We start from the raw sequence: 19,179 nt of genomic DNA on the forward strand, positions 1-19,179 counted from the left end.
TGGAGTAGATATGATCCAGTTAGATGTATGTGTAGCGGTTCCCTAAGATGAATGTAATTACATGTATCATAAGCATAAACTAATTTTTAAAGGGAGAGAGAGCATAAGAAAAAAAGACATTTTGTATTAGAAACTTTTCCCCCCTCCTACTCCAGTTTAAAAGAGAGTAGTACCAAAGCAGTATTCTAAGTTTGAGTTAACAGACACAAAAATATAAAAATACAACTTGTGACAAAAACAAAATAAAGGATGAAGGCAAAAGTGCTATATGGGAAGAGAAGTTATATCTACAATATAGAAAAATAGCAAACTAACAACCTCCGCCTTATCCATGACTGCATTATAAGGAAGCAGGTTATTATGCTCTCCGTTGAACAGCCAATGATTGGCAGAAAGAATTAAAAAAATATATGATTTACCTTTGTACTGTCTGCAATAAAATTGCTTTAGATTCAAATACACAAATAGACTAAAAATGGAATTTAAAGAATGCTGTTAGAAACACTACCAAAGAAACAGAAATTCTAATAACATCAGACAAAATAGATGTTCAAATAAAACGTATGTGAGACAAAAAGAACAATTATATGATAAAAGTGTCGATCTGTCAAGAAAATAAAATACTTAACATATGTTCATCTAACAAGAGAGCCCTAAAATATGGAAGCAAAATTGGATATGACAATTCTAACAGTATTGGTTGGGGCTTAAATACCTCACTTTCAGTAATGGGTGCACAATTAGTGCAGTAAATAAGGAAAAGCAAGATTTGAACAGCACTATAACCATAACTAAACCTAATTGACATCTATAGAACATGCCACACAACAGCAGAATACACATTTTTTTCAAAAGTGCACAGGCTGGGTGTAGTGATGCATACCTGTAAATCCAGTACCCCATAAGCTAAGGCGAGAGAATTGCCGTGAGTTCAAGGCTACATAGTTCAAAGCTAGCACAACTATGTAGTGAGACCCTGTCTCAAAATAAAACACGTTTTTTAAAAAAGCACATGGGGCATTCTGTTTGGCCACAAAACAAATTTACATAAATTTAAAAAGACAGCTTATGCAAAGTATATTATCTGACCACAAGAGAATCAAATTAGGGCCAGAGATGTAGCTCAGCAGTACAGCACCTGCCTGGCAAGTGTGAGGCCCTGAGTTTGTGTTCCTGTACTAAAACAGATCACCCAAACCCTCAAGAAAAGAATAAAATTAAAAATCAGTAACAGGAAGAAACTTAAGAAATTCACAAATATGTAGAAATTAAGCCGTGAGGAATTCTTCAATAAGCACTGAGTCAAAGAAATAATCAAGAGGAAATTTGTAAATGTTTTGAGTACAGAAAATGAGTCACAACAGGCCAATACTTACAGAATGTGGCAGAAGGATTGTTCAGAGGAAAATTTTTGACTATAAACATTTACATTTAAAAACAAGAAAAGCTTCAATGAATAACCTAATCTTTTACCTTAAGAAACTAGAGAAAAACTAAAATCAAGCAAAACGAACAAAATAATAAGTATTAGGAAAAATTAGAGAATTGAAAAAAGAAAGTTTCAGAAACTGAAAGTTTGTTCTTTGACCTTAACAAAATTGTTAAATTTTTTGCTAGACAGAACAAGATGGATGGTTTATTAAACTCAGGGATGAAAGAGGAAACATTAGTATCAATCTTACAAGACAAATTATAAGGGAATACTATAAACAACTGTATACCAAAAGTTGTATAGATGAAATGGAAGATTTCTTAAAATACATAAACTACCAAAACTGACTCAGGAAGAAAGAGAGTATCTGTAGACCTATAACAAATAGCAATGAAACTGATAGCAAAAAACAAAACTTCCCACAAAAGCCCACACATTTAAGTCAGAATCAACATATCTTTCACAAACTCTTGTAAAAGATAGGAATATTTTCCAAGTCATTCTGTGAAGACAGTTATTGCTTGAACACCAGAACCAAAGACATTACAATAAGAGAAAACTGGAACTTTTATGCATCAAGGGACACATTTACTAGAGTGAAATGGTAATGTAGAATGGGGGAAAATATTTTCCAGCCATATATCTGATAAAGGGTTACTATCTGGAATATATAAAGAGTTCTACAACTGAACAACAGAAACATCAAATAATCTGATTTTAAAATTGCCCAAAGGTTTTAAGTAGACATTTTTCCAAAGAGAACACACAATGGCCAAGAAGCATAAGAGAAGGTATTCACCATCACTAATTATCAGAAAAATACAAATCAAAGAGACAGTTAAAAATCATCCCATAGTCATTAGGATGACTGCTATAAATTTTAAAAGAAATAGAAAATAACAAATGTTGGTGAGAATATAAAAAATTGAAACCCTGCTGCTCTGTTGGTGAGATTTTAAAATAGTGTGATCACTGTGGAAAATAGTATATAGCCTTTCCTCAAAATTAAAAATAGAACTATTATGTGATTCATCATTTCCATCTCCAAGTATATATGGCAAAGAATTGAATGCAAGATCTTAAAAGAGCTGTTTGAACACCCCATATTTATAGCAAGATTATTTACCATAACCAGCAAATGACAGCAACCCAAATATACATTGTTGTATGAATGGAGATGTGCTATATTCATTCATACAATGGAATATTATTCAGCCTTAAAAGCTGGGTGTGGTATCACCTGCCTGTAATCCCAGCACTCAGGAGGCTGAGGCAGGAGGATCGCTATGAGTTCAAGACCAGTGTGGGCTACACAGTGACGTCCAGGGCAGTCTGAACTACATAGAAAGACCCTGTCTCAAAAAAAAAAAAAAAAAAACAAAAAAACTTTCAATCTTAAAATGGGAAGAAATCTTGTTTTGTCCCTTAATATGAATAAACCTGAGGGACATTATGCTAAGTGAAATAACTCATTCATAAAAAGACAGATGTGGTATGATTCCATTTATTATGAAGGATCTAAAGTCAAATTCTTAGAAAGTACAACAGTATTACCACTGGCTGGGGATGGGGGGAAAATAAATTCTTGCTTAACAGGTATAGGGTTTCAGGTTTGCAAGACTAAAAAGTCCTGGAGCTGTTTTACAACAGTGTGAGTAGAATTAGTACTACTGAACTTTATATTTAAAAATGGCTACTGAGGGAATTAGCTTAGTAGTTCTGTCGCTCCAGAGTTCAATCCCTGGTACCAAAAAAGCAAAAATGGCTGAGGTGGTAAATTTTGTAATACACATTTGTAACCACAGTTTTTAAGCCTTAAAAAAGAAAAACTATGAATCAATTTTTTATGAATATAGATGCAAAAATCTTAAAAGGGCATTTAGCTGCATAAAGAAAAGACTATACACCATTATCAAGGTTAATCCAATGTAGGAAAAATCAGTTAATATTCCATGTTAATAGAATACAGGGGTAAAAAAATACATGGTAATCTCAGATAGAGTAAGAAAAAGCATTTGATAAAATCCAGCCTCTAAAAAAAAGGTGGGGGGGGGCTGGGGATTTAGCTCAGCGGTTCAGTGGCCTGCCTTGCAAGTGCAAGGACCCGAGTTCAATCCCCGGTACCAAAAAAAAAATTAAAAAAAAAAGTCCAGCCCCTTTCCTTGCACTTGGGAGGCAGGCTGCAGAACCACTGAGCTAAATCCCTGGCCCCACCCTTTCCTTTTAGAGGGCTCAGCAAACTTTGAAATTAAAAGGGAACTCTCAAATGAAGGCTATCTGTGAAAAACCTCAGCTGTCATCGTAATGAAGGGTGACTGAAAACTTTCCTCCTGAGATTCTATTCTGTGTTGTCCTAGATATTGTAACTAAGGCAATTAGATAAGAAAAACATTTAGATTGTAAAAGAAGTATTTCAGATAGCATAATTGTATGTAGAAATTTCTTAGAGATCCACAGAAAAACTGATAGCTCATAAGTTTAGCAAGGTTCAGGGTACAAATCAATATACAAGAGTCAAGAGTTAGCTAGAGCAAACAATCCAAAAATGAAGTTTAAACAATTCCATTTTCAAAATAGCATCAAAAAGAATAAAATACTTACAATGTCTTTAACCAAAGAGACATGGGACCTTGATAATGTCTTCTAATTTTTTTTTTTTTTTTTTTTTTTTTTTTTTTTTTTTTGCGCTTGCGAGGCAGGCCACCGAACCACTGAGCTAAATCCCTGGCCCGATAATGTCTTCTTAAAGCATGTCATATACCTAGGATGAGGAACATTTTTTACTTACAAATACTACAGGCCTATAAATTGAAGCATTCTTGCAACCCATTTGGAAAGTATTTAAAGTGATAATTAAAATGGTGCACCTCAAGTTTAAAGACAAAGTAGAATATTTTAATCAGTTATCCTTATTTCCTTTAGGGTCTGATGAAGAAATTCATTCGATGTTCTACACGTGTAACTGTGGGAACTATTAAAAAATTTTTAAGTTTAAAACTAAAACTTCCAAGTTCTTATGAGGTAAGCTAAATATCATTTTGATAATTATCATTTTGATAATTCTGATAAGTTCTAATGAAGGAAAATTAACTGATAATATATTTAAATTATTGTGGAAACTTGTTATTTTCATGTTAAAATTTTAATTTTTAGAATATATTCCATTTATATATTTCCAGTTTAACATATACCGAGTAAATCAGGATGGTAACACACTTAGTATTTTGTAATTAGAGGAGTGTTTTATAATTGGAGGAGATACTTAAACATAATTATTAAGTTCTCTGAAAATATACTAAGTAAATTATTTTTCTTTTGAATATCAGCATATTTTTAGGATGTGTGATTCCTTAATCTAAGACCTTTAAATTATTACCAGTTTTTATATACCTCAGAATTTAAACATTGTCTTTTTAAGTATTTCACAGATACTACTCATATAGTTCCACGTTTGCAAAATTGATAATGTTTAGCACTAGGTAAAACCAACATATTGCATGTTCATAAATATATTTTACCATTGTATTATAAAAGAGGCAAATTGCCCTGACACTGATGACAGGATAGCTTATAATGTATTCAGTGTTGAGAGAATGTTTATGATCTTAAGGGTTATGGATATAACAGTAAAAAATATTGCTACCTTTTATTATCTGCCCAAGTACAACTTTTATTAATTTCCCCTTCCTCTGCCCTGGATTCTAATAGTAGCATCCAAAAAACTAGAGACCAGGCCAGTTTCCTGTATGAACAAAGACATCAAAGGCAGCGTAGTTTTTCTGGCTTACCTGCATTAACATTTATATCATAAGCAGTCATCAGGAGAAAAATAAAATGTGACCATATTTGAACACTGGCATTGATAAGTATGAAGTCTTTATTTTGAGGAAGCATCTAATACTTCCTCTCAGATGACTAATTAGTCTGGGTTAAAATGTTTTTTAGTATTTGGTCCTACAGAGGGGGTGAAGGGAGGGCAGGGACAAGGGGAAAAAATGACAATCAAGACCTATTATGTAAAGGTACAAGATCCCAATGATGAATGTAACTGTATTGTATTACCTAGATTGTACCAATAAACTCAATAAAAAGAAAAAAAGAAAAAAAAAGAATTTGGTCCTACAAATTAAAGAAAAAAGCAACATCTACTTTTATATTAAGAAAAAATTGTGAAATTGTATTATGAAAATTTAAATATTAGAACCTAATGTGCTTTTGTAAAGTAGAAGACAACAGTGTATAGGTAGATAATGAAATTGTTTTTATGATTTGATTTTGCGTTTTTTTTAATGAAGTACCACATATAGTTTTATTTCCTTATTTTTAAGTCTGATTTATTGAATTGCCATCTTCTCATTTTCAGGAAATTGTTAGAGCTAAGAAAACTATTGCTGTCAGTCTTCTGGCATGTAGTCTATTTCTTTATAGACAAAGATGGAAGGAAAAAAGATTCTATCTACTCTTCATTTCTTACATATCCCAGTCAAAAGACTTTTTCTTATATTTTTTAGGATTGGTCTGTGATTATTTTTCTTCCCAGCATGTAATAAATGATTTAATATAATACCTGACCATTGAAATTTATATGACAGCATTGCTAAATGGGCCAAAATAGTTTAGTTGTTAAATGTCACTAGGAGACATAGTCTTGATTACTAATTCCATCCAGAGTAACTCCCTTTACTTCTCTGCTTGTTCATTTATTTTACAGGCAAGATAAAGAAAAGGAAATTATCTACTTTGTTCTTTTAATAGTAAAATGAGCTGGACATGGTAGAACACACCTGTAATCCTAGCACTTAGGAGGCTGAGTCAGGAGGATCAGTTTCAAGGCCAGCCTTGGCAACTTAGTGAGAGCCTGTCAAGAAGGACAGAGAGTCACAGACAGACAGACAGATTGAAAGTTAATAAAATCACATCTGAAAAAAATTTCTAAATTTATATAAGTCAGCACAATTTATCAAAAAGTAATCAAGTTTCATATGTCTAATACTCATTTTAAAGTTCACAATTATAGTCTTTGTCTAGCCAGATACCAAATTATTTAAAACACATTCTCTTTCTTCCCCTCCATACTTCAAATCTTACCAGTTACTCTCAATAGCTGGAGAACAACAGTTTTTTTTAAAGGAGTCTGTGATAAATATTTAATTATGCTTTGTTGAATTAGTGAACCATAACCAGAATTCCTGTGGCCTTCGTAAGGATGGGGGGTGCTGTTTAGCTCCTGCAACCTAGAACAAATATGAGCCTTCATTCATAAATACAACCCTTTTGTGATATTTCATGCAAAGTGAGAAGAGTATCCCGTAAGTGTTGTACTATACATTATCAACCCAGCAAAGGCGAGAAGCCAGACACAGACTTGTGCCAGGGTCCAAAGTGTGGGATTAACTTCGCTGTCAGAACTTACTAGAAACTTTAATGTACCCCAAAACCCCATAAATTGTTGAGTCCACACTAGTACCTCTTTTGAATCAAAACTGAGAAGAAAATTACCCTTTTTAATCTTGGGAAGTCAAAAGGATTCTGACAGATGAATTCAGAAGCCAGAGAACCTGTGAGCTTGGTACACTTTCTTGTCATTTGTAAAGAACAGTCACAGAAATGCGTATAAAATCTTTAAGGTTACACAGAAATATGAACTAAGAAAGTTTACATTCCACTTATAAATTATGTATATGAACTTAAATAGGTATGTATTGTGAGAAGATAAACTGCTTCATCTGAATTGTTAATATTCTATAAGAAAGAAAAATGCTTTCAATAAAGTACTGTGTTCATTTAAATAACGCATAATTACAACTACATCGATATCAAAAATATATAAAATACATATTATTTCAAAATTACTTATGTTAATATATTTGTGATTCTTTTTAAAGTTGGATGTACTGTGCAATGGTGAAATTATGGGGAAGGATCATACTATGGAATTCATCTATATGACAAGATGGCGACTAAGAGGAGAAAACGTAAATTACTTTTATATTTACCTATATGCATTATTTAGTATGTTATTTAAATTTAATAGTATTACTTAGGAACTGAAAAAAATTGTTGGGAAGAAAAAAATGGTTTCTCGTGTTTCTTCCAACATTCTAAATTTGGTCCAAGTATAAAACCAATGTCTGTGTTAAAGTAGTTTAAAACTGTTGAAAGATGTTCAGAATTCTGCTAACTTCAAAATAGAAAAAGTGACATATTTTTAAAGCCCAGTAACTAACAGGAACCCATAAGTATATAGAATGAAGTTGGGAAAGATGAGGTTCTACGCTGACTAGTATGCCTAATTCTGTAAGAGAACTGATTTGAGGTTGTAACAGAGAGGACAGATAGGGTAGAATATGCCTGCATCTGTTTTTCAGGTACCACCTTTACATTGAAAGTGTAAGATCAGGTCTAAGGGTAAATGAATTTGCAGTGGCTTCTGATGCCAGGATTAGATTCTTTTGCCTTAGGCCCTAGGCAATATGGAAGAAACTGTTCAAAAGAAAAAAACTAAGAAAACCCCAAAGGAGAATCTTTTTGAACTGTATCCTTTATTAGGGTTAAATTCTAGGCTCAAGTACACCTGAGTTACAAGGAACGTGGGATATTAGGAAAATATGAGACGCTAGGGATTGTTAGGCTAATATGTGAGAATGAGGAATGGTATAGTACTGCTATCAGAAATTCTCATCATGATCTGAGTGTATGAAAAAACCTTAAGATTGATTATAAATTTGGACTAAACAACTTCCAAGGTTATCTTTCAGACATTAAGATTTTATGGTGGTTATCATGAGATATGTCATACTTTTAAAGTCTTAAGTAATTTAACATTTCTGTTCTGTGAACTATGTTTTATTGCATTTTCATATGAAAATGTAAATTAATTATAGAATATAACACAAAATTAAGAAATGTTCTCACACAAGGTAAGACTATGTAAATCCAAATATGGAAGTTGCCATGTTTCAGTAGTTCAGAAACATGCTTAACATTGAATGTAAACAGCCAGGCTTGGTGACATACATCTGTAATCCCAGTACTTGGGAGGCTGAGGCAGAAGGGTCACATCAATTTGAGGCCAGCCTGAACTACAGAATGAGACCCTGCCCCCCAAAAAGAGAAAAGAAAAGAAAGAAAACATGTCTTTGTAACTGTTGTAAAACAAACTTCACAATATCATGTTTTGTTCTATCCAGTGGATAAAGATCTGTGGCTAATTCTTAGAAAAAAAGTCTTGATGTGATAATATAATAAATGAAGCACTTAACTTCTGATATCAAAGTTTTTTTCCTATTTGAATTTCATATGGGTAAGCCTTGTTAAACTGAATTACCTATCCAGTAAAAGAAAGGGCTCAAAACCAGAACTAAAGAAATTGCATTCTGGGGCCGGGGATTTAGCTCAGTGATTCCACCACCTGCCTCTCAAGCTCATGGTCCCGAGTTCGATCCCTGGTAACCAAAAACAAAAACAGACAAACAAACAAAAAAGAAACTACATTCTGAAAGAATTCATCAAACCTTTATACAGTTCATTTTTTAAATGTAATTTTCTTTGTGTTTGGTAAATAATTATTTGCCTTTCTGTGACATTTTATAGTTTTTTATGGTTTGTATAGGCATTATCAGGTATGGAATGCAGAGAATAAACTCAACCAGCACTGTTGGGGAGTGGATGTTGTGATATTACATATAATATTAATGTTGTACTGAATGTAATATTAGGTTATATGGGTAATTCAGTGGGCACTTCATTGTTTTAGTGCTAGAAATCATTATTATGAATAGATTGGCCAGGAGGTTAAAGAGCTGTAAATGGTCATCACTGTGAGACCAGGACTTCACAAGTCCTCTGCAGAAAGTTGCCTGCATTTTCAGTTATTTAAATGTCAAAGTATGAAAGAGCTAATTCAGATAAGTTTCTGTTAATAAACTGTTAGTTAAATCAGTATTTACTGATCACAGCATTTCTGATCACACAATTCTAAATAATTTGTTTGAGGCATATTTTAATAAAAGTTTAAAAAGCAGTACAGTATCTTAAGATTTATCGTTCAGGTAGAGAAAAATGACCGTCTTAGCACAACAGTAAAGTAATATACTGGACCATTTCTTTTTTTTCCTTTCTGTATCTCTCCACCTTCAGCCTCATTTTGAAATTGGTAGCTCCATTTTTCTACTTACTCAGACCAAAGTCCCTGAAGTCAGTCCCGCATCCATCTTTAGCAAAATTTGTAACTTTCACCATCAGAACACTATATTCAGAATCCAGTCATGTCCCACTCCCTTCCTTCTGCCATTTCAGTCCCACCCACTATGGCTGTCTGCTAGATTGATTCTGAAAATCTCCCAGCCGGGCTCCACCCTGCTCCCCCAACCTGTGCTCCTTACCCCGTGCCTGAGCCAGAAGGCATGTTATCCTCTGCTTCTAGTCCTCCAGTAATGTCAAATGTACTTTAGACACAATCAGAGTCTTTCTAGAGACTTGTAAATACTGTACACACACACACACACACACAGATCTCCGTCCCTCTCTCGCTTGACCATTTATTCTTCCTTTGACACACAGGCCTCTATCAGAGTCTTTGTAGAGACTTGTGAATACTGTACACACACACACACACACACACACACACACACACACACACAGATCTCCTCCGTCCCTCTTCCCTGACCATTTATTCTTCCTTTGACACACAGGCCTCTATCCAAAGTGGCTTGTGTGTGTCCCCAAACATGCCCTGCTAGTGCTGCATCACACTAGCTCCTTTGCCCTCACCTCTCTGTTCAGCTCCTGTAACCTTCTCAGTGAGATTTCTGACCTCCCAATGATGGTCTTAATCCCTTTTATTGTTTTCCATGGTATTTAATACCCTCGAACACCCTTGCTTCCTATATATGTGTTTTGTCCCCAGCTAAAATGTAATCGGAAGGCAGAGATTTCCGTTTGTTCACTGCTAGATCCAGCATCTAGGGTACTGCCCAGCACAGAATACAGTATTTGTTTAGAGTAAATTGAAAAGTTTTCTTTAATAAAGTAATTATATAAAATATATCCTAAAGATAATTTCATTTACTTGAATGTTAGTTAAAGAAATTTTAAATCCTTAGGTTCCAGTTAAGTGTAAATTATTATGATAGATGAATTCTGGCAGAGGAGTGGCGTGGACAAATGCTGCAGTGACAATAAAATCATTTCTTCACTAAGACCCTACTAGCATATTTGTTGTGATCACACCCCTTCCCATTTCTACTTTCCATTGCCAGCAGGAGGCCAAGAGTTCTCAAAAGTTCTCATTACCTCCTGACATTTCTAACTAGCTCTGCTTTTGCTTGGGGCAGGCATTGGCTTCTCTCCTAAAGACCACAATATGATTCTTTGATTTGCTTCTAGTATTTTAATATTGAACATTTTAATCCATCTGGGATTGGTTTATTTATACACATACTCACAATTAGGTTAAGAGTAATTTATTCTAAAGTTTTTAGTCAAAAATTACAATTTGTTGGTGCTGAGGATGTAGCTCAGTGGGGCCACGCCTGCCTGGCAAGTGCAAGGTCCTGAGTTCGATCCCCAATACTGGAAAAAAAATACAATTTGTTGAATAATCTCCATATTTTACCATATTGCTATGAAATGTCATCATTATGTACATACATGTATGCATAAATGTAAATGTATGAACAGTGTATAGTTTATATTTATGTTCCTGGACATTCTGTTTTATTCTTTCAACTGAATCTTTTTCTAAACCAGCATTACACATCATATAGATTTTATAAAAATCTAATCACGTAACTATTTGCCTTTAATTGTCCAATTTATGTGGGATAAGTTTGATTAAAGTTCAAACTAACATGTTATAAGGCAAATAGTTGGGCCTTTTTAGGTTGCTTGGTGATACATATCTGTTCCTGATAGTATATTACTGCAATAAAAAAAAAAAAACACCTACTTGTTTTTATTTTGTGCTGGCTGATTTTCCCCATTTATTTTGAGTGAGATTATAATTGGCACAGATATTTCTGTGTTGTTTGGGCTGGAACTGGCATGTTAGCAGTCCATTATTCTATGTAGTGCCATCAGGTTATCTCCTTATATGTTCATTATGCTTTGCTTATGTGTCTGAGTAAAACTAGTTTTCTTTCTTCTTGGACACTGCCTTCAGAGTCTTTTGCCTCAGACAAGGCTACTCATGTTCAGACTGCCCCTGCGTCCTATTTCCAGCCTCCTAGGAAGAATCTCAAGCAAATTAATTTTGTCTCCAGTTCTCAAGTAGTAGGCTATCTCCCTGAAGTACCCAGCTTCAGTACCACTGCTTTTCTTTATTGTGCAGTAGTTCTACTTCAGGCTTAGCCTTTTGTCCTTCCGCTCAGCCCTTTCTGGAACCTTGTTTTCATTGTGATTCCTTTTTGAAAGATTTTTATCTTTAGGAATCAAAACAAACATCTGGTCAAATTTAGCTAGCTCTTAGAAATGTTTCAGTATATAACAATATTTGCTGCTTCATTATTCTTATACTCAAAATTGGCATTGATTTTTTTTTTTTTTTGCTTATAGTGGGAGAAATGTACTTTGAAAAAATAGCCAGACGTGGTGGTGCACGCCTGTAATTCTAGCTACTCCAGAGGCTGAGGCAGAAGAATCATAAGTTGGAGGCCCGCCTGAGCAACTTAATGAGACTTTGCATCAAAACAAAGAAATAAATAGAGTAGAGGGTCTAGTTCAGTGGTAGACCTGCTGCCTAACATGCTTGAGTTCAATCCATAGTACTGCAGAAATTATATATAATTTATATATAATATAATATTCCATGCCAGTGGTCATCACAGTTTTTTAAAATTTATATGGAATTTCATGTATTGTTTTGCAACTACTTCTCATTTGATGTCTTTTGGAGAATCAGTAAACTTCGAAATATTTTTTAATATATTGATAGAATTTGACTTGTATCTGTAGCATATTTAACTAACACAATAGTTTGGTGGAAATTTAGATTTTTTTTCAAGTTTTTTGACATTAGAGCCATGATTTCTACATATGTGCAAGCATATCCATTGTCTAGAACCCTAGAAGTAGATGTACAACAGAGTGTGCATGTTCTGAATTTTGAGAGATGACAGACCGTCCTCTCAAGAGGTTTAACAATGTAGAATGGATGCCAGTGCTCATTTTCTGATAATCTTTACCAACACTCCATATTACCGATTTCATATTTTCTTTTATAAACTTTCATCTTAATTGCCTTGGGGTTTTTTGACCACTAAGTTTCCCTTTTTCTTATTCATTGCTATAAACTCTTTATTCTGAATATGAACTTTTTGTTAAATATTTTGTACTTTTTGTTTTTACATGTTTGTGCATGTTTGAAGTACTAATTTTACATTATATGTTGCAGCTATTTTCTCCGTAACTGGAGCAGTAACATCTATTCCAAAACACACATGAAGAATTAAATGTTTAGCAGAATGCCTGACATAGTAAACAGTTATTTTAGCAATAGCTTGCTTACATTAACTTTCATTTTGATTGTAGTTCTGTTCCTTCACTGAGTCCCACATCTGAGAGCTTGCCATCAGTATCTTTCTACGCGGCCTCAACTGTAATCACACGCTCATGTTCCTCCTCCTCACCTCAGTAGGGAAAGTACTCACTCTCAGTACAGCCCCCATTCCAAAATGATCCTGGTTAGTTTCTTCTCCTTTAGCAACTTCTGCCAGTCTGGCACCAGAAGTGACTGCATCATGCTTGTCTACCTTTGCTTAATTTGCATTATCTGGCAATTTTAGGAAAAATAAAGCTAATCCATTTTGACTGATACCAAAGACATTAATAGAAAAAAGAATTAGTGAAGATGCTTCTCCCTACCTTAACTCTGTTCTGGATGCTTTTTTGCAACTTGGTTAGGCAAATTCTGATAGGCCATAGCTGGGAGACTATTTATTCAAAGAGTAAGGAGCAGGTCATCAAAGGATAGCATGTTGATGAGCACTGTACACAGAATTGAGGGTCAACTTCTAAAGAAAAAAACTGTAAAAGTATTTTGGGGAGATAGAAAACTTACCATCTCCTCAAAGTATGTCTTTTAAAAATCTATTCTGGCATGTTAGAACTATCCCAGTAAATTTACAACTCTCACTTTATGTATACAGGGTGGACCCTCAAGTTATAACATACATACAAACAACTTGGGTTACGGCCAGAATTGTAGTTTTAACTTACAAAGTCTTGAGTTTCAATCCAGATTCCAGCCACTTATACTTCCAGATGGTCTCAGATACAAATTTAACTCTTAAAGAGTTACTTACTGAAAGGAACAGCACAACATCCTTTCCTGTGTGGTGTTGAGAAATCCTGGGACCATGTTTAAGGACACTAAAAACTACCTGTATACAGGAGAGAGACTTTGAAGGCTGTGTAGAGGAGCCTGAGCCTTCAGTTGACGAACTTGAGTTACAAGCAGCACTTGAGGACAATTGCGTTCATAAGTCAAAGGTCCACTGTACTTAATTTATTCCATTTAGCCAGTATGCAATGTTGAATTCATGTATGCATAATTTTAAAGTATATATTTTATACTCCAATTACAAAAATTATATTTGTGTTTAATGTGTTTAGCATATTTTAAATTTAAAAATCAGGATTGGGAATGATTTTTCTTAATATGAGTGGTTAAATTGATAAAAGGCAGGAGTTTATAAATGAATCTACTCAAAATTTTTAAAATATGCTCACTTGTTGATTTATTCATGAAATACTTATTTTAGAGTGGCTGCTGTGTAATAGTTCTGGACAGTAGCTGTTAAGATTGCAAATGCGAACATGAAATAGACTTCAGGAATTCCTAACTTAAAGCTATCAACATAGATGTTTAGACTAGTAATGTAATCTGAGCAATATGAAGAAGAGAAAGTGGATTCTGACAGGTTGAGTGAAATTTCTATGCCTCATTTAGAGATCTGATCTCCTTGAAAAGAGGGGTAAAAAGAAGACCTGGGAGAGATTGTTCACCAGAAGGAATGGAAGAGAGACTGTCCCTTATATACTAAGTGAAGATTTCCCCAGGAATTAGTATTTGAAAAGGATATGAAGAAAATAGGCCCCCATTTTGGTATTTGCAGCATAGTAGTAATCTCATAGCTAGATGATGAAATCACTTAAAGCTAAATTTTATCAATCACCAAGTTATTAAATCTACTTTTTCCAAAACAACTGCCATTTTCTGAGTGTTTATTTAAAATTAATCATATTGCCTCTTATGTTTGACGTTAAAATATTTTAAATAATCAGTTTTAAATATGTATCCAATTGTGGATGCCTCTTATCTGATGAGTTCATCTCCTCCGCAGTTTCGGTGTCTGAACTGCTCAGCCTCGCAAGTCTGCTCTCAGGATGGCCCTTTGTATCAGGTAAGAGGCACTCACGATGATACGTATTTTCCTGGTGGTCAGTGATTGCTTTGGTCCCAACCTTGACTTCCTGTGATGTGTCACTATATAAAATTAATTTTTTTTTTATCTTTTCAAGACTTAGACAAATTTTCCCACTATTAAGTGTTAAAGCCATTATTTATGAGTCAGGAATGTTAAATAACTACCATTTTTAGCCCTTAAGAAATACCTGACCCAGGCCTGGAACGTAGCTCAGTGGCACCATGACTGCCTGGCAAGTGCAAAGTTCTGAGTTCAATGCCAAGTACCAGGGGAAAAAAAAAAAGAAAGAAAGAACTATCTGACCCATATTGGATTGGGATGTTACCTTCTTTGTATAAATATTATTTTTAATGAATTAATTTACAAGTGAAGAATGAAATGCCAAATTAGGTGACTATAAGTAACAGTACCTAATCTAATTATGAGCTTGCTAACTGGGCCCTGCTCTTAGCATGTTGCTTATATTTGGACATGTTAGTGAGCTAATTTTGTAATGTGCTAAGAATACTTAAACATGTGTCTAAGGAAAGTTTACTAACACATAAAAATGTAGAAAACGACGAGACCAAGCTTATAGCATAATGAGGATTATTGTTGAGCACAGAGATGATCTGTGATGAACCTTAATCTCATGGACTAATCACAGCATTTCTTTAAAATATCCATTGTTCTTTCATCCCAGTAATTAGATAATCCTCATTCTATTTCTCTAGAGCCAAAAAAGGAGAACTAGATAACAACTAAACTAGTAAACTTTGGTGTGCCATTTGGGAGTGGATACAAATGAGTGTATGTTAAGTATTAAAAGAATGCTTCAAATCACTAATCAAACATTTTTAATTAGCAGTCTATCTAGAATTTCTCTGTCATTAGGTCAGTGCTACAATATAGAAATCCCCATGCATTCATTAATTAAAATATGTGCTTTTTGATACGTATTATTTTAAGACATAGTTTTTCAGCAGTGATCTATAAAAGCCAAGAAAAAAATCATTTAGGAAACAAAATCATCTTTGTTCTTATATTACACAGATAAGGATGAGCAAATAATTTAGTTGAGCTGGTAAAATTTGTAAAAATCTGAAGTGAATAGATATTTAAGCTTTAAGCTTCACAGCTGGCTTTGGGATGGTGAATTGGAGTGATACACCATGTCTGTAGCTGTAAATCTATACATACATGATAAATTGTGCTTCTATTCTTGGTATTTATGTCTGTTTCCTTAAAAATAAAGATCTTAACCCATGCTCTGAAGTAGAGAACTGGAATAAGACTTTGTGGTTCTGGGGCTTGAACCCCAAACCTTCACACGTATTTTCCCAGCCCTTTTCAAATTTTTTGAGATAAGGTCTCACTGAGTTGCTAAATTACCCAGGTGGAGCTTAAACTTTTCGATCCTTCTGTCTCAGCCTCCCAGAGTACTGAGAGCAGAGGTAGGTGGCACCATGCCTGACTAAAACAGATTTTTACATTCATACAAATATCCTCTTTTTTTAAAAAACTTTATTATGGATATTTGTCTTGTAAGAAAATTGGTAGTTAAGGCTGCACCTTTAGCCAAAAGCTGGGAGAAAATTTTTAGGAAAAACAAAATCACTTTTTTTAATGCAAGAACAAATTATTTATAAAGTTTATACGATTAAAATTTTAAATTTTGTGAACATTTTCTAAAATAGACAATTTTTATGAAAACACAGTATACCAAAATTTACCCAAGGAAGAAGAAAATGTAAATCACTAATTCATGAAAGGCACAAAAATTTAAAGAATTAACTTATTCTAACTGTACTTAGGTGATTTTGTGGTTGGTTACATTCTCCAAATTTTCAAGGAAAAGATCAATTTTGATCTATATCTGTATATACATTTTGTGTTTTTGTTGTTGCTGTTGTTGTTTGGGAGTTTTTTTGGTACCAGGGATCGAACTCAGGACCTTACACATGCCAGGCAGGTATGGCACCACTGAGCTATGTCCTCAGCCCATATTTTGTTTTAAATCTTTGAGAAACATGAAATTCTTCTGAATTCATTTCACAAAAGTATCTTAAATATGATAGCAAAAACTGACAGGTAACCCACAATGAGAAAGCTAATACCAAATCTGAATATAAGTAAAAAGATGACAAATAATATACTGAAGCATACTAAGTATACTGAATAATGCTGGAGTAATATACTAAAAGAATAGCAAGCCAAACCTGGTAGATTAGAAATGCAAGAATGGCTTAGTATTATGGGGAGAACGTACTCATTACCCCTCAATATTAAACCATGTGTATGTAAGCATTGTGGAAATATGTATATATACGTATTTTATATACATACACCCACACAAGTCTCCAGTAAATGCTGAGAATGCATTTTTTGCTAAAATTCAATGTTAAGTGCTGATATTTCCTTTGAGCTTCTTGTTTTTTAAGTTTTTCAGAACAATAAAGTTGAAATTATTACAGGAATATCCTTTACCTAGATTTACCAATTAATATTTAACCACTTTTCTGCCACCTTTCCCTTTCTTCCTCTGCCCCTCTTTACTTACTGTGTTCTCTCTCCACCCCACTGTCTTTGTATCTCTGTCTCTCTCCTCTCTCTCTCTCTCTCTCTTTGGTTTTTTATGGAACCATTTGAAAGAAAGTCAGAAGAGTTGATCACTAGGTACTTCAGTACATATTTCCCACAAAGACCTGCTCATACACAACGTTCCCTCCATTCCCATACTTGGTTCTTTCCACAGTTCTGGTTGCAGATCTACTTGGACAAGAACCATATCAAATTCAAGGGTTAGGTTCAGTGTTGACCTTATGGAGAAGTTTAATTTGGTTCTCATCCAATTTAGTTTGTATAAATCCACAATTCCATTTCACACACAAGAAATTTAAATAGAATGTTGAGTATCATGGAGATGTCAGTTCTCCCCTTGATTAAATTATGAAGTCAAATGTAATTTCAAATATACTTTTACTGGATTCTTAAGTGGACATTACTTTATCTAAAGTTCACAGGAAATACAAACAGATGCTTCTTTCTGCTCAGTCATTTTTCAAATGAGTAATGAAAGAATAAGAGTACTGCTTATATTAAAATTGTCATAAAGCTGAAATAGTTAAAATCAGACATAAATAAAAATAAATAACTTTAATATAGACATTAACTGAACATAGGCATATGAATAAAAAGGTATCTCAGAATGGGACTCAAGTATATAGGAGTTTATAAAAGACAGTATTTTAAATTAATGGAGAAAAAACATGAACTTACCAAATACCTATTGAACACCTGATACGTACTAGGCATTCTTGCCCTGGGGAAGTGAAAATGAACACATGACTTTTCTCTCATAGAACTTAAATTCTACTATCAGACAAAGAGCAAACAAGTAAACTTTGGTGTTAGAAGAAAACTTCAAGTAGGTAAATAAAATATTTTTTATAAGATGCTTGACGAGGGCCTCTTTCACAAGGCAGTTTTTGATCAAAAGAAAATGAAAGACATTGGCACGTGAGTATCTGGTATGGTGCCAAAGGAACACACTGCAGAGGGCCTGAGCAGAGAATGTGTGCGGCTGAGAGTGGCAGGGGCCCATGGTGCCCGAGTGGGTGGTACAGAAGAGGCTGGCGGGCAGCTGCACAATTACCTGCTGTGTTGGAGGTTGGGTGCAGGACTACTGGGCCTCATCGTATTGACACTGATGGGAGAATCCAACCCAAACCTCACAATATTCATCAGAATAATTTTCTGAAAGTTTAAAATGGTGACTATTAAAAATGATACTGAAAAAGATTAAGAAGAAAATATAGTTAAGTAAATGATCTCAGAATGGAGATGATCCAGAAATCCGACACGAAGGTTCGCAATATGTGACAGAAAAAGGTTTAATGTTCTTATTACACTTAAAATTCATATAAATCCATAAGACAACCTAACATGGGGGAAAAGACTTAACAATAAAAGGAAATACAGGGATGGGGATTTAACTCAGTGGTTCTGCCTCCTGCCTCACAAATGCAAGGTTCTGAGTTTGATCCCTGATACCAAAAAAAAAAAGAAATGAGGAAATATAATTGGCTAACAAGACATATACAAATGATGAAATTCTTTAGAAGTCAAGAAGTAAAATGGTATTTTATGTTTATTAAATTGCCAAATTAAAATAGGTAATGGATAATAGTCCTTATTGATGAGATTTTGGAAGAACAGGCAGTCATATGTTTAAGAAAAGTAAAAATAGAACAGCTTTCTTTTTTTGTTTTTTGGGGGTTTTTTTGGGGGAGTTGAGACAGGGTCTCACTATGTAGTTCAGACTGCTCTGGAACTCACTGT

The 19,179-nt window shown here is 34.1% G+C and overlaps 1 protein-coding gene across 5 annotated transcripts in view; it reads left to right on the forward strand.

The window, feature by feature from the left end:
* The window catches only part of Pcgf5 (polycomb group ring finger 5), a 67,843-nt gene that overhangs the window by 36,169 nt on the left and 12,495 nt on the right, over nucleotides 1-19,179 (forward strand). For 4 of the 5 annotated variants that reach the window (XM_010632110.3, XM_010632108.3, XM_010632106.2 and 1 more), the window contains exons 7-9: nucleotides 4,355-4,453; nucleotides 7,318-7,407; nucleotides 14,776-14,835. In XM_010632110.3, coding sequence (XP_010630412.1) covers nucleotides 4,355-4,453; nucleotides 7,318-7,407; nucleotides 14,776-14,835 — 249 coding nt within the window. The remainder of the gene's footprint in view (nucleotides 1-4,354; nucleotides 4,454-7,317; nucleotides 7,408-14,775; nucleotides 14,836-19,179) is intronic. The other variant, XM_010632111.3, reaches the window with a different exon arrangement.

This window comes from Fukomys damarensis, unplaced genomic scaffold (genome assembly GCF_012274545.1).
Source record: "Fukomys damarensis isolate Sample0158 unplaced genomic scaffold, DMR_v1.0_HiC HiC_scaffold_20, whole genome shotgun sequence".
Taxonomy (NCBI): domain Eukaryota; kingdom Metazoa; phylum Chordata; class Mammalia; order Rodentia; family Bathyergidae; genus Fukomys; species Fukomys damarensis.